Raw genomic sequence first — 16661 nt, 5'->3', positions numbered from 1 at the left:
ACACCATTAGGACGTAACTTAATGACCGCGGTCGAACCTCGATTTTTTCGGCTTCATTTATGGTGCGAACCACAAATTAGTTTTCTTGCTTAACGGCACATTACCCACTCTTACCGCGAAAACTATCAAAATTCATTTCGCAACTCTACGGGCAGGCGCTCAGATGGAGCCCATTCTAGAATCCTGGCAGCTGACTGTGCGTTCGATTCCAACGAAACCGCAGGTAAAAATATCACGCTCAACTCACCTTCTTATGATTGTGAATTACTTTAAATAAACTTGATGGAACGATAGAGCGATTGAGTGTTGTCTAACGACAACATACGCTCATTCGTAGCCACTGAGCTGAGATCACTGTCATTGGGAAGTTTACGTAGAAAGGAAGAATGTACGGGGATACCATGTATTTGTGTACAATAGCGGTCTATCTAGGTGGCCCGGGCATGATATAATCCGCGAAATAATTACCACTCCACCAATTTTTTTTACCGTAACGCAACTATTTTGCAGAAAGCAGATTCGAATGCGGGTGTTATGTGAAGTCATATCCAATAGTATTTGTTCTTGAACCATCCTAACCAGGATCATCCTCTGATTGATATTCATTTTCCATCGAAGTAGAAACCAGCAGCAGATTATTGAGGCACATGAATTTCCCCGAATAAACTGGGTACACAATATGATTTTGACCATGTTGAATAATGACTACTGTTTGATGGGGCCGAAACTTCCGGTGGAACACTGCGGTGCTTAATCCGACGTGATTGTAGATAATTGAAGGTAATGATGGGATGCATAGACCGTCGGAATGCACTTTTGTTCCATTCACTGCACAATAAAAATGACCACTACTAGGTGACAATGCCAATAATAAAACCTTGAGTTCCGTCTGGGGGACAACTCACTCAGTTAGACCATCATGAATAAATACTCGTATTGTCGTTCTGGTGGACAACCGGTTTCGGCATTTTCGCAGGCCGCTTTAGCCGAATCATTGGACGGCACGATAACGTGCTTTGAAGTCATTAATTACACTATTTTAGGCAACCTTACATTATGTCCTCTTAATTTCATATGAGATTTTCCGAACCAAGCCATTGTCTAACTCGTTTGTGTGGGCGTTGTGGCGTATCCTTCTATAATTTATTGGCTTGCTCTCAGAAACACTGATTTATTTGGCTGTCTTTACTTGCAGAGCATTAACAATCCATGTGTACTCAAACGCTTGGGAAAATTATTCCCCTTTGCGTGTACTTTCGGTGGTGGTGTAAACCAGTTGCTCCATTTCTTACTAATCACTTCCTTTCTGCCTATCCTCTCGCTGAGTAGCCACTACAATACCTCACCAAGGACCGATATGCTTACTCTTGTTTGATGTGATGGGGTGGCCCGCGTCGCCGAAAACACACTATGCGTGGGCCTCTTGGTTCCCCTTACGTTAGCTGCAATAAACTTCGCTTTCTAGGATATGGTGTGGTTCAGTCTGATTAACAGGGAACGAAATTGGATACATTACGGTAGCTCACGTTTATACTCGTTTCTCTTCCTTGAATAATGGTTACCTACCCTAGTAAGTATTTCGACATAGTAACTTACTCACTAACGTGATGAGGCTACAATGCCAAAAAATACTCTGCCAAGCGATAAATCCAGCAAACTTTTCTCTCGATCAGTTCCTTAATTTTCGTGATTGGCCGGTCATCGATATAATTTGAATGGACGAAAATCAATCACTTTGGCTTAGGTTTTCCGACAAAAATAGTTCCTTATTTTCGAAAGTTTTCATGTTTTTGTGTCCAAATTTGTGGCTGTACAGCTACATTTCGCAGACCAGAACAGGCTTGCTAAGTAGTCATAAAATCCGCAATAATGTACGCACCTCTAAAGCCTCCACCCGGAAATTTTACCTTTTTTTGTCTCTCAAAGCCACTAAATGGGGTGACATTATCTTGCGCGAGAATTCACTGTCCGCCCATTGCCCAGTGCTTATTCGTGTCACTTTTCCCCGAACGTTATGTGGTTCCACTAGCCATTTTTATTTGTTTTTGGACGCTCCTATCTACAGCCAGTCTTAGCTTTCTTTGTTCTTTTTTCCTTGATGTTGTTCAAATGTGTTCGACTCTTGTAGTAGAAGAACCCTGTCCCTTAGTTAACGCACACTTTCACTGATTTCTTTTTTCGCCTTTTGAAATTGTGGAATTTGGAAAACGTTGCTGGGACGTGGTCGGTGTTTTCTTTCAATTGCATGCGTGTTGTGATGTCTGGCGTCGTCTGAATATCTGTACCGGTCTTGTCACTGCTGGTCCAAGCATTCAAATGCCTGAAAGAAACTTCAGACCGAGACAGTTATGTTTTCCAGTTACCTGACGCGGGTTAAACGACCATGTATCTCTCCCTAATGGACCCCAGTTTTAGTTGTGTGCCTGCGTTCGTTTTAGGTTGCTAGTGGTAAGAGCTATCAGTTTATTCTCCACGTACTCGGTGATTCAGCTTTTCAACCATTGGGACGAAAATGAAACTTAACCAGGCGCTAATTAAGATAATTTTGTGGCTATCTGTTTTTCACTCCGTTATCCTTTTTCTTCCGGTTTAGACTAGGCCACAAAATATTCGGCAGGTTTCACATACGACTTCGTTCAAACCACTGATGGAATCACCTTTTTTCCACGGTAGGCGCCAGGTGGCAGCAGGCAAGCCTGAAAGCTGATTCCAGCCACCTGAGTTTCTGTGCATCGGGTACCAGGTGGGCCTGTTGGTTCACTGTATCTGGACTCCATTTGGTGCTCACAGCGTGCGACAGCACTTAGCACAAGTGTTTTTGGATTTCCGATATCATTTGCTGTGTTGGACTCATGGGCTCGGTTCGAGTGTATGACCTAGGAGCAGCCCGTGGTATATTGTCCCGGAACTGACGTATCACTTATTTGCTATGCCATTTGTTGATGTTAGATGAACACCCTTAGCACTAATCGTGTCTACTCTCGCCAGAAGTGTCACTTAGACTCGTATTTAAGCCTCATCAGGACAGAGTGTCACTCTATTGTTCTTTCGTTCCAGCCGATATGGTGGAATGCTCGTCGTTGTATTGTTCTAAATGGATTCGACGCTATCACTAAACACACTGATGAAGCGCTTTTATTAGTCCTGCTCTTCAGATTGTCTCGCACAACGAGTCCCGAGTTTGCTGATTTAATCACTATTGACGTTCAATGACGGCTTTTGCACCTTCCTCACTTACTACAGCCACCGATTGGATGAAGCTTGTGATAAGGTTTCGACTTTTTGTTCACTTGCACATAACTGAAATCAAATCGATTTTCACCCGTTACCTTTTGCGAAACGCCGCTACCAAAACATGAGTGTACAGCAGTTCTCTGCTAATCAGATCATTCATGATGGAAAGAAGTCTCCTTTCCCGATTTTTTGGCTTGAGATAGAAGCCTGTCAAAAAGACAGATATCTCCAGAGCGATTGCTACGAACCTAGGGCATCCACATGGAACAATCGAGGTAGAAAGGTGGTGTTCAAACATTTTATGGCACTCAGTAAGCAAGGCTTCCATTCGACTCAATTCCTGATTAAAGTCGTATTTTCCATCTCAGTGGGGCTTCAAACTAATAATCTGGTCAGGCAGTCGGTTTCTCCCGTGACGGGGGGGATTTGACGAACCATTTTTGATTTTCAGGCGGACGCTATGTTAGACACATTACGGCACATACACTAGATCTTTGGACCTGTTCAGAGGCGCAGATCGGTTGTCGCCTCTGCAATCAACCCTTCTTACAGCATTTGATGCTGAACAGCAACCGCAAGGAGGCTTGGGAGCTCAGGTACTGCCAAGTTGCCCAAGCCTAAATAGCATTAGTGGAGGTGCTGTAGTGGGGTCCGAACCACAGACCTTCCGGTCCGTAAGCTGGCGTCCTAACCGCTGAGCAGAACAGCAGTATCGTATGGGAATGACTCCAGTTTCCATGACAGTTGTCGTTTGTTTGAAACATGAACGACAGGTCGCGCAAGGACTTTTCGACAAATTCCGATAGTGGGAAAACTTTGGAAGAAAGGAGCAAACCCAAGACACTGTTTCGCGATTCATGAGGTCAGCAGGACAGTTCTGTACCGCATACGAATTAGCCGGAATTAAAGCATAATGTTGTTTTCACTCAGTGTTTATCGGCAGATCCTCTATTTACTCGTAAAATCTTTCAAGGCTTGGAATACCAAGGACTCTGGATTTATCAGCCGTTGGCCTCCGCGCGTGGATCCGTTTTTCGTTTGTCCGTATTTTTTTCCGAATTGGAACCACAGTTCTTTAGTTATTCGCCCGCTCTTAGAACTGAGTGCCGTCGTCATTGTCGTGGCTTGATATTCGCGTTATACCGCTGGATACAAAACTTCGTGTTAGACACCCGTCATTTTTCTCATGCTGTGCACCTCTGGATGGCTATATTGCGCCAATGTAATATTGATTTCTCTTGAGATCCCATGTGGAGTTTGACAGTGTGCTCGTTACTCGGCTTATCACGTATATCTACTGCGTTTCCTCCAGCGACGTGGTGTGTAGTATCAGAACATGTTTCTTCCTGCGTTTAGCTTTGATGCCCCAAACAGCTGTACCCGAAATCCAAGTTAAATACATTTTGTGCACAGCTTTCTGCCATTTCTCTGAGTAGATATTATGCAGCTTGAGTTGCAAGGAATAACAACGTCGGGTGCCTGAGGTCTGCACAGCAGCAGCAGTCGAAAAGCCATTGGGCGTGAGGCATGGATTTTTCTGTTTGAATTTCAATTCCTAGCCCTCAAGCCATATCGAACTTCCAGCTCAGCTTTTACGTTTCTTTCACACTCATGAAGAACCCGAGGTCTGAGATATTGTCGAGTCGCAGAGGCACCGTTAATAAGTATTCGAACAGGAAGGGCAACTATGAATAACGCACCCACGTTTGCCGTTACCCAGTGTGATCTACAAACTACGTAGGGGTCCGATAGCAGCTGAATTATCACGTCTGAACAGGCAGACATGCTCACACTTAAACGATGTAGTTGGCCCTAACGACGACCCGGTAACTTCCCTGGCTGTGTCAATCTATTGACCCGCCTGTTGTGAACTTGCAGTCAGGTAGCTCTACAGATGTCCTGAACCTGCTAGACAGTTTCTTTATTACTTGTAGGCGGTGGTGTGATTTATAGAATTCACATCACTCTTGTTTGAACAATCCTTCTCCTGCCTTGGCACAATTAACCTGGTGAGCGAAGCTTGAGTCCAGTGCTTTTCCCTTTGATGCGAACTCTAAATCATCAGAATCGGTAGCAGGATACAGTTTGTCCCTCCGTCTACTAAAATTTCTATCCCAATCGATCAGTTCAGCGAGATACTTCGGTGAGATATCATAAAATTCTTTGTTTCACCAAAGCCAACCTCGTTTCTGAGACAGATTTTGGACACTATTCGCACTAGCAGCTGGCGCGAATTGTGGTATTTCTGCAGTAACATTTTCTTATCCCGGATAGATACGTGGTCAGCTGTTTGTCACAGCGCACTGCGTGTACTTTCTCCCAAACCGCATTGTGTCTGAGAGGCTGTGTGGTGAATTTAGAATGTACCAGCTCCAGATCAGTACACTTTGACAGAAAACTCGTGTTCCCGTCTTCTCTGTTTTCCACGCTGCCACTGAACTTGGGCACACTGGATGCCAAGGTTAACATTTAAGGTTCCGCTCGTCTGATTTCCATTTTTATACCCTACGAATTTTGTGGGGCACATCGCCAAGTTCGCACCAAGAATAGTACATGACTTTGCTTTTGCATCGTTGCTTAGGTCAGTCACTTTGTGTGGCGAAGTAAAATGCAATTTTATGATACCTTGTTTGTTTCGGGGTGTTCGGTTTGACACTTTTCCACCATATCTTACCGAGCAGCATCTGCTAGATGACAGAACAATGAGAATGAAGAGTGGTTTAGAAACGCAATAGTAGATAGGCGATCAGCTGCGGAAAGATCCGGAGAATGGGAATAGTTACGAGTGAAAGAAAGGGTTGGTGGGATGGCTGCAAAGCGAATGATTTCACCCAATTCCTCAGATCGAAGAAGCAGGTTTGTCTGACTTATTCCAGCTTGAGTATTTGACTGAAGTCTGGTCCTATAAACAGCTGGTAGTATGGGCTACTTGAGGGACCCTACCTGCATCCGGAGACTCAACAGACTTACCTGCTTGGCTGCTGGGAAGACCAAGGAGTTTGACGGTTCAGAAGCAGTGGTCTCTCACTGATGGTGCTGCTGCATATAGGAAATGGGTTTGAGGCCACCTCGAGCTCTTCGTAAATTTTGACTATTCTATTGGCCCATTTGCCGGTGGTCAGGGCCAACCGTTGGGCGGTTGAAATTTGCTGATTTTGGGGCTGATTTTCTGTAACCCATCATTTTTCGTGGAAAACAACATTGCTGCTTCCCTGCTAGAGGTAGAACCCTACTAACGTAAGACCACTATCACCGAGGACGGTGTTACTTTACCCCCAAACCGTTTTTTCTTACGACCACTCGTAGTATGGAAAATTGACGCATGGTGGTAACCTTATCAAACCCTGGCCATCACATCAAGCTGGCAGTTTTGGTCGGTCATCTATACGAAACTTCCTCAACTTTTCACAAGTTCTGTTGAGATGCTGCGGTGAATCATCTCCAGTTTTGACCTAAAGAATGCGTAATAAAATATTGTCCTGCATGCACAAGCTGCAGGTTACTTCACCTATTCACATCTTCTGTGGCTTAAGTCTTGTGTAACTCAGACAGATAATCTCGTTTATATTGGTCGTTCGCTGGGAGGGAATGAGTACACTTGAGAACATGCTTGGTCAGCCATAACTTTTCGCACAGGCTCAGGGTGGAAACGAGCCAGGGGAGGTCGAGCAGTGACTTGGCTGCGCTGATCATTATCGTCTCCTTCGATGGGCGGTACACACACGGCGAACATTGCCCGGTCCCTCTCAGTGGCACGCTTGCATCCACGCCGTTGCTTCTCTCGACCTCCCCAATCGAAAGTCCTCTGTTAGTCTTGGATCCAGGTGTCAGCTACTGCTTCCAGTGCTCAGCTGCCCACCCCTATCTTTACAGATCACAGGCCAACGGAGCTTTGGCAGTTGTAACCGCAGTGTAACATTCAGGTGGTTTATAGCTGAAGATGACAGTGATGACCATTGGGCCAAAAGCTTTGTTAGCAGCTCCAATTTGCTCCTTCGTTATTGCAGACCACGCAGAACCATCAGTTGCAAAACCAACCGGCTGCAAGTCAGTGAAGCTCCAGTGTTTAGGACTGATGTTGCCATCAATTCTGGTGGAGCGTAGTAAAATACTGTTGCTTGACAGAACGCTATTCACAAGGTTGCTGAGATCTTCCCTACGGCTTATGGCCAGTTTATCCTTTCTTTGTTTCATCGGGTAGGCGCAGTCCCAGAATTTTCGTCAAGCTTAAGCTTTACGTTAGTGCTGTTCTGGGCTGTTCACTTTCATATGCAACTACCCCCCATAGCGTCATCAGAAAACTCAGAATATGAGAGAATATCTCCGCGAGACATTCCAATTCCCGAAATCATTATATAGTGTGCTGGGGGTCTGGCCCTCAGTTTTCGCGACCCCGAAAACTAGATCTTTTGCTTCACATACATCTCAGGTCACAAAGTTGGGCTTCATACCCCAACCAGGTTTTTCTGCTTATTCCGCCTATCCCTGAGCTTATTAACTGACTAGATACCGTTAGTTTTTCTACTCATCAACTAAATGTGCGGGTTTCGGAGGTATTTGAGGAGTTTGAAACTGATTCATCCATAGTAGAACCGTTACAGCGGCTACCTAGTTGTTCCACCACTTCCTAGCTGACCTTTGCAGAGTGGGTCCCACCATGGCTTGCTATGGTGATTTCCTCTCCATGTCACCTGTATATTGATAATTCCGTTGGAAAATGTTGGGGACCGCTTGGCTAGTCATCACTTCAGGTAAACAATCTTTGGATTTATTGCTTGGCAACGTTTCGCTTTTCACACAAAAGCTTCGTCAGACCAAGTGAGTAAGTTACCAGAAAGCTTCGTAGACCAAGTGAGTAAGTTACCAGGTCGTTCGGGTTTACAAGCAATCAGGGAACCAATCTATGGGATTTCTTATGACTAACCGACTTGATTAGTGCTGGGTGTCTGTCTGAAGTACGATAGATTGGTTAAGGGGGAGGATTGCCTTCATGTTGAATCTGTATTTTGCAGCCTTCCTTTTCCGGTCTGGGACATCCCAATGGATGTGCCTGTTTTGTATGGAATGACTACTGTCGCGGCCAACTCCTTTTTGGGTGAAAAGTGGAACGTCACACAGGAATAGTTCCACGGATTGTTCACCGAATCTTTCTGAAACGATGTGTAGATTGTTTCTTTAAATGATGTGTTCACGTGCCCCGAGCGTCGGGTGATGGTATACTCTACGAAGTCCACTCCTCTAGTGCGAATTTTTCTCAGGTTTCTGCCAGCGGTCGTTGTCAGAAGACTTATTGCCATATGTTTCACTGCTGCCTACTTGTTTTTACTCTCTCATTCGGATTGCTCTTACAGTTCAACCTTTCACTGTTCATCTAAGTTGACGTCGAATAAGTGATACCGGACAGTAAATTAAATCGTATTCTTAAATTCTACCACTTGATCTTCAGTTGTTGAACAGTGTATCGTACAGTAAACTTCCGTGATTTCGTCCTATTATTCAGCGTTTGTGTGTATTCGTTTTCCTTATAGTAATGACTTCAGTCAACTCGTCGGTGAAGAGTTCGCGAGCTTTTTCGATTTTACAAACCAACGTCTGGACGCAGCTCTTCGATCGTTTCTAAACACATTCTCTTTGACCGGTGAAACTCAAGAGCGTGAACGTATACTTTTTCACTTCTCTCGACGCTATCTTTCATGCAATCCGGAGGCTTATCAATCCGAAGGTGAGTCCCGGTCTCCGTCGGCGAGCTTTAGTTTGTAAATTGCTTGTTTTTTGTGGTTTCTGAAACATTCTCTTCTGTATTCAGTAGAGGAAACTGTTAGAGGCACATGTCCTTTAGTCGGTGGTTCTCTGCTCTAAACACCTTGTCAGTCCCCATCTGGAACTAGTGCGGATTGGTTTGTCTCTAGAACCATTGCCACAAAGGATACTGCCATGTAAAGTGATTTGTGCCGTATTTTTTCCCCTTTTTTCTTTCATTTCACATGCTAATGACTTACGCGTGAGACGTAGTAAAAGATATAGAAACAACACCGTAGTTCCTGTAGCACATCTGAGTAAGGTATGGTCAACTCATTTTCAATAAAAAACTGCCCGTACGGTATTCTTGCAACTCATGAAAGGCTACTCGTAGTTCGTTTCTGTAAACATATTCCGGTGTTAAAATTCGTCCAAGAAGAAGGTCACTTTGGTTTCGTTGTTCAAGGTTACCTCTACAAGCAAGAATAACTTTGATTTCTAGGCCACACATGTCTTTCTGGGGCGTAACGCTTGTCTGGCTTTGAGAAACGCTGTATCCTGCTCTGCGTTGTTCCCAGTTTGTGAGGCGAAGAATGATTGTTTTTCTGATCACTGTGACTGTTTCATGCTTTTCAGGCTGGCCTTTTTTGGTAAAAATCTTCTGCCAAGTGACTAGACTGTAGTCCTTTGGGTTTCCGAATGTCCCATACTTATGGTGTGTATCAAGGTATGGATGAAAAACCGTTTGTTTTCTGCCAAATAGAATCTCGAAACTCATGTAATTTTCAGTCCACTGGTATACGTTAGACGTGTCCTGAAATGGACTTATCAGCGTTCCGCATGATCAAAAGGTCTAAAAGCAGCAACTGGTTTTCCTGCTCTCAATCGCAAGTAAAATGAACATTTTGGCGCAATGGTAGAATGGTGCATGGTTCATGCACCCGAAACGATTTTATCAGCCTCGGACCATGATTGGTCAGAGCAGCATTTCTCTCTTCCCAACTGCTCCTATAAAACGACTTCATTTTGACTAATTGGCCAAATTAGCGCATACACGTATTTGGCTACCTCCGTAGAATTTTTCTGGTCAAATATTCTGGAGCTGCGTGTGTCTCTGTGGAAACGAGGGTTAGTGGCATCGTTTAAAAAAGAAAACCCTAGTTATCTCAAATCAACTACGTTGTATCCGTATCTTGAATCACTGGGTTCATGACTGGTTATTTCTGTCAACCTAATCAGCTGGTTTCTCCAGATTACCATACGAGTTTCCAGAATCCACAGTTCATATGGTTCACCCTTTACATATACGTTTCCCATTTCGTTTTCAGATGTTTGTCATACTTTGGTTTGTGCACTAATGCTATTGAACACCGATTTGCACAATCCGGTAAGTGCTACATCACCTGTCCTACGCGAATACACTAATCAAGAGCTTCTTTTCGTTTATGAAACAGCAGTTATAGTTTTCTATCGGACCCACTATCCAACATATCCAACATATCTGTTCACGCGACTCACCGATTTCCAGATTGCCTTCTAAACTCAGCGCCACTCTTATCCGCACACTCACACAATCCTACCGCATTACTCATCCTCGATACGGTTGAGTCATTTGCCCTGCGCTACGGGAGGAAGTCGAACGGTTTGCTGTCGATTGAGCGAAGAAGCATAAACCCTTCAAATAAGCTGACGGTGGTTTCACACTCAGTTTGATTGTGGGAGAGTGGCAACCAGTGTCCTATACCAACATTATGTACCCGTGTCCGCTGAGTCACCATTAGGTCCCGTCTCATGCTCTGAGACACAAGTCGATTTTGGCATGGCCGGGTTCTGTCATTCAGACTTTTATGTGGATGATGACCTGGTAGACTAACAGTCTGGATTAGTGACTGCGAGAACAAAAGATTGCCAAGTGGATTCAGTGCAGTGGACCAATCCATCTTTCCCGATTTCCATTCGATGTACTCATCAGGTTTATCTGATCTGTCGACAACACTGGTTTCGGTAAGCAATCCGACGACGAGTTTTGCAGCACCGAGAAACCACGGTCGTCTCTATAAGGCTAGTTACACAACCCTGCAATACATCCGACCCTTTCTTACTGGTTAGAATCGTGGCCAGTGAGCACAAGACAAGCGATAGTAGTGCATGCGAATTATTGCGTTAGCCCAACGGACACTTCTAATCAGTAATGGTGGGGTACTTCGGTTGGATTTCTGGACAAGCGTCTTACCCACTACAGATCACTGATCAGATCCCATTGGTTAAGGTGGTGGAGTCATACAGTTAGGTTCCGCAGAGGTCTGTTTGCTGAGATGTGCAGTTGAAACTATGCAAAGCCGATCAGTTGAGGATTTGCCAACGATGTGTGGAGTCCATGACCGGCAACTTTCGCCGCGTTTTTATTGACATCACCTTAGGTATCTTCACAGTCATAATCCTTTTGCACCTTTCTTTCAACAAATAGCAGTTTGTTATTCCCATTCAATAAAAGTAAGATCTCAGAATTTCGGACCGACAGTTTATGAGTGGCACTAAACTGGTGCAAGCTGTCTACTTCACATTCTGGCTCTCCCCGCTCTGCTTTCCGTGATTCCGGTAAACAAAACTTTGTCAGCTGGAACCGGTGCACTTTGATGCATGGTACTTAATTGTTTGTTTGTTTGTTTGCCATGTGTCAGTGCAACTCAACCACCCCTCCCTCAACTTTTTCTAAGTTTAGAAAATCCGTTGTTTAATTTACCTGTTTTGAGCGACAATCGCAAGTTTTTAACTTTTGGTTTAGCTAGGCTGTGCGGAGTATTTAGTACCAATAGCGTCAGTTTTAGTACTCGATTGCTACTAAACAGCTGTTATTCCTTCATCTAATTTTACCGCCGTCTAAACTTTCATTCTGAGGCTTTTTTTCTCTCCCTATTCGCTTGCAAACTTGTAGGGTTCCTGCTTGCTTTGACAGGTGCCCAGATTCATGAGGAATGCCGTCCGTTGGGGTGCGAGTTGGTTCACTGGTTAGAGCGCGAAGTTACTAGCCGAAAAATCCGTGGTTCGAACCCGGCTTCTGCCTCTCGACTCACCCTTTCTAAGCTTGGGCAACATGGCAGTATACCTGTCCTCGTGCTTCCTTCGGGTGGCATGGCAGATAGGCACCGATAGGGTGTTACAGCTGAACGACTATCCACTATCTATCTACAGTCCGTTTACCTGCATGCCCTCGTACACAGTCACACCCTAAGCGTGTGCAAAATCAGGACCCCAAAAAGTTGTAATTTAGGTAGAGGAAGATTATTTCCCTTAATTATTACATGAAGTGGAGGTTTGTGTTCAAACGTTCAACCAAGATTCACTACTTGGATGAATTTTCTCACAAGTACGTCATGACTGGGACTGTCTCTGGTAATGTGTTCATAGCATCTGTGGAACGGTGGATTGCATCATCCTAATGAAACATAGCATCTGCCTTACTAGTTGCTTGATCAGATAGGTGGTCAATCTTTGGCGATTAAGAAACGTATGCGCATTGTCAGTCCGACCGAATCTCTAGGAAGGGGTCCGTTTGAACTACCTCATATGGTTTGAGGTGCCGCAGGTTGTGGCTGCTGATCAATGTCGATGGCATCCTTGTTGTCATCTTCTATCCCGATTGTCTGAATGAGTGTCCGGAAGTGCAGATATTTCGTTACCTGTAGTTTCCTTCTTCATCCCCTTTTGTTTTTCCACGGTCAAATGAACCATGGCTTTTTGGCAGTGAAGCATCAGTTTCGAGTACTGATGTGCTGTTGATGGCGATATTGGATCTCTGCCAACAAAGAACTCTAAATGATCTTCCCCATTGAAGTACAACATACTTTTTAGTGTCCTCTAGGTCCCATGCCAACTAAGAGCGCGAGCGATTCCGATGTTTTATTCAAGCGTGTACTTTTCTTCCAGGGCCTGCTATTTTCTCCAACACTGAAACGTCCAAGTTCACTTGACGTTCCGGAAGTCTTCCATATTTCTGTTTATTCATCCCGTCACTATCTTAAATGCCTGAAGTGTGCAATCGGTGATCCCATTACATCAAACTAACCGTCGTATTTCGGTAAACTCATGGGCAAATGAAGTTATAGTCCCAACCATCATCCTACCGGATTTGTTTAAGGAACCACTGCTCATTCTATGGTTTGCAGTGGACGAACCAAACTCCCTTGATCTGACTTCACGAATCAGCATTAGAGACATATTTTTAACGCAGCACTGATACGGCAGTTGACTGATACTATCCGGAAATGCTTCCATTCTTGCAAACTCGTTTCTCTGTCTTGGCTCGGATTCGCTTGCTCACTATGTATGCAAAGTGAAAATTCCGGCTCATCTTGCTCTAACCATCCTTCTTCCTCTACCAGGCAATCACACGAAAAATGTCCTGCCAAGATTTCATCAACAACCTGGCCCAAGTGCATTGTGGAGACTGTTTCTCTCGGGAAGATTTGAAAACACTGTATAATTCGATCAAGCAGGACCCTATTCGGTGGCCTCAGTAAGTTAGTCTGGTTAATCACTACAAATGCTTTCTCCTAATTTTACTGGGTGTTGGACATCGCTTTGGGTTTTTCTCCAGGTGATGTCATTGCTTCAGGTCAGCTGTTCTCGAGCGGGCGGGTGCTTTCGGTGAGACAATGGAAACCCCATTTTGGCAGACGCCACCAACGGCGAAAATTATTGCTCACCCAGTTTACCTGACGTGTGGATCGTTTAACTTTTACCCATGTCCTCTAGGCACTTAGTATTTTATGTTATTGGTGATGGATATGTACTGACAACTCTTCTACTCGTACCACGAGCTCATCATTTAAACACAACACAGCAAAATCGAAAGATACGCGGTTGTACTCCGTATGGTTTATATGTTTCTTCTGCGCTCGACTCAAAGTACTATGTTGCAATATATGTGGCTTGAACCCTCACACGGGCCACAGACGTTCACAGGCCGAAAAATTTAACAAAATTATACTGCTCTACAGAGTGTCGTCCACTGATACCATCATTTAGAGAAGAGTTGAAGGAAATGCATCTTACTGGTTCAAAAGCTGCAACGGCCATCCATGTCCGGACCCATTTTGAAGTGAACTAATGGTTCATTGCCCGATGGGTTGCTTATTCGGCTTGTCGCCTAACACAATATGATATCACCACACCATGCCAATCTACGTTGGCTCTCCGCGGCTCAACGTTGGTTGTGTTGTCCGACTGACCATGTTCGCCGTGACAAGGCAGTTTTGGATAGGCCCTGTTTAGAGATGCTCATCCTGGTCTTTATCTATGTGCTGGCCGTGGTGTGAGGTTGAGTTTTGTTGAATTCTTCTCGCGCAGTGTAAACATATTGGTCAAAATGAAATCAGTATGTTACAAACGGTAGGGCGGAGCATGTATTGATCCAATCGTCTTCGAGCACAGGTTGCATATGCTGCCAACGGCTTGTAGATCCGTATTTCTGAGTGAAGATCACTGTCATCTTCTGTGATGGAAAACATGCGGGTGCTTTAGTGGTCTTAGATGATGCATCCTCTTCGTCGCATTCTGGTCCGCTTTATTAATGCTTGCCTGGGTAACTTATGTAAACTGTGGGCAACTTGTATCATTCTTCCTGAGTTACTTGAGTTTTAAATTAACAACAGTACCAGAACGATGGCCGTTGTGATTATCGTACGTTCCCGTCTATCCTCATAAAATACGAGAAAGCCGCAGCCCATGGGTAGAAAAACTTTCAGGTCCTGCGCGGAAATAAAGTGTTTTATATGTTCTCCATTAGGCGACATCTCCAGAGTGAACAAACTTATATTTCTAATAAAGTTGCTTTTCTTTCTGGATTACTAACAGAGCTCTATTCAAGTAATAATTGTGTTTCGCATTACTCCCCACTGATTACTCATTAGCTCTGACGCCAACATGATGGGTGGCTATTTGAATATATACTATCCCGGTCCTCCAAGTGCCTATGCTCCCGGTACCCCAATACCCGCTAGTTTGGTGACCCCACAAGGCTATTTCCCAAATCCCAACCAAGCTCAAGTCATGTTCAGTCCGGCGGGCTTCAACCCAGCTCCTTACGGACCGTATTCGATGGTCCCCTACCCGTATTCTCCAGGTCCGTCTCCACAACAACCTCATCCAATGCAGCCTTTGTTCCCCGGTACGCAAGTTCCTGCATCAGTCCCCGCATTTTATTGGAATAATGCGATCCCCTCTTCGCCAGCTCCGTTCGCTCCTCCGACCGCGGCTGGATTACCTGGATCTAACCAGCTCGCAACCATGTACACCGCACAAACTCCTCAACTCCGCCCACGCAAACTAACTGGGCTATCAGGCAGTAGCCCATTCCTTGATGTAAGTGATTGTACGCTGATTTGATACCATTGTATTATCCACTCACTTTTTGCACTGCTTGTAGTGAAGAAAGGATTGTGTTCCTTTATATCCGTCAACGCTGTTGTTAGTTCCACTCAACAATCTGCATCTTAACTGTGGCAACTGTCTAGAATGATTTATTTGTGTTTTCTGTGGGTTTACTCAGCCAGTTGTTTGCAAGATTCGGTAGTATTTATTGTGTGCTCGTATTTTCAAATATCAGGATGTCACTAATCAGGCGGATGATCGCATAAATTTAATTTGGTCAACTGTAAGTAGTATGATAAAATTACCCACAATTCACTGACATCCTACTACCGATGTCTGAGGACTGTCAGGCAGGCACAGACTTTGGATTTCGACCAGCCTTTTTTCCTTCACTTCATACTTGAAGTCTCTTTGAGGTCCGTTTGGGTCTCCCGTTCATGCTGGTGTGATATGCAAATGAGTTATAGATTGGTTACTTGAGGACCTTCCAGTTAGAGTACCAGTCAGATTCTGCATTACCTTGACACTTCATGTCTGATTACTATGGGAAGGTCGCAAGCCAAATGCCTCTATTAAGCCTTACAGAAGCTCCCGCGGTCGATTAGTTGTTCTGAAATACAGGCCTGATTATTGACGAGGTGCTCTAAAGGGAACAACGGATGAGGTCGGTTAATTCACTAGACATTGTATAAAGACGGTCAAGCGATCAGCCCAATGGTCATCGGTCTACTTGAGTAAAAGTTGTTTCAGAAGAACACTTTCCTGAAGTATTGTGGCAAACTAGTTTGAACTTTAAGAGTAGAAACGGCGTATCTCTCATGTTATCGCTAAAACGTCTCCCTCATCGATCGTGTGGTTTTCTTCGTACGTACGACTTTCGTGTTTGCACACGTTTTTCGTGTTCTCTAAGTCGAACGTCCACTGATTTAGTTATGTTTTCTCAACATTTACCGAAGTCCTATCTACACTGGCCGTTATTCTTTCTGCACGAACCCTCTGAAGCAATCGGTAGGCTAGCAATTAACTTGCTTACTTATCAGATATGAGCGTCTTATCCAAGGTCGGTTTTCAGTTCAGCAATTGTGTGTTAAATGTCAGTCTCTTACTGAGTGTTCCTTACTCAAGTAAGCTCGAGCTGCCTACTGCACTACCGGTTTACCATTAGGCTATTCAAGATAGATTATCTGTGTCACGTTTTTTCTTAATTTTACCGTAGCTGTATCCTGGTACACATATTGTAAATGTAGCTTTTCCATCTTGACGCCCTGTGCCATGGGCGTATTCATCGTCTAAGGAACTGAACTGCTTGTTTGTTC

At 44.4% G+C, this 16661-nt stretch overlaps 1 protein-coding gene across 1 annotated transcript in view; it reads left to right on the top strand.

Moving 5' to 3' along the window:
• Positions 1-16661, top strand: part of T265_04768 (hypothetical protein) — a gene marked incomplete at both ends in the record, with an annotated part of 64066 nt that overhangs the window by 32210 nt on the left and 15195 nt on the right. Inside the window, 4 exons of the mRNA XM_009169593.1 lie at positions 8763-8956; positions 10302-10360; positions 13356-13489; positions 14886-15336. Of these exons, the coding sequence (XP_009167857.1) occupies positions 8763-8956; positions 10302-10360; positions 13356-13489; positions 14886-15336 (838 nt within the window). The remainder of the gene's footprint in view (positions 1-8762; positions 8957-10301; positions 10361-13355; positions 13490-14885; positions 15337-16661) is intronic.

Source organism: Opisthorchis viverrini (assembly GCF_000715545.1).
Source record: "Opisthorchis viverrini unplaced genomic scaffold opera_v5_82, whole genome shotgun sequence".
Lineage (NCBI taxonomy): Eukaryota > Metazoa > Platyhelminthes > Trematoda > Opisthorchiida > Opisthorchiidae > Opisthorchis > Opisthorchis viverrini.
This window is presented reverse-complemented; position numbering and strand designations above follow the sequence as displayed.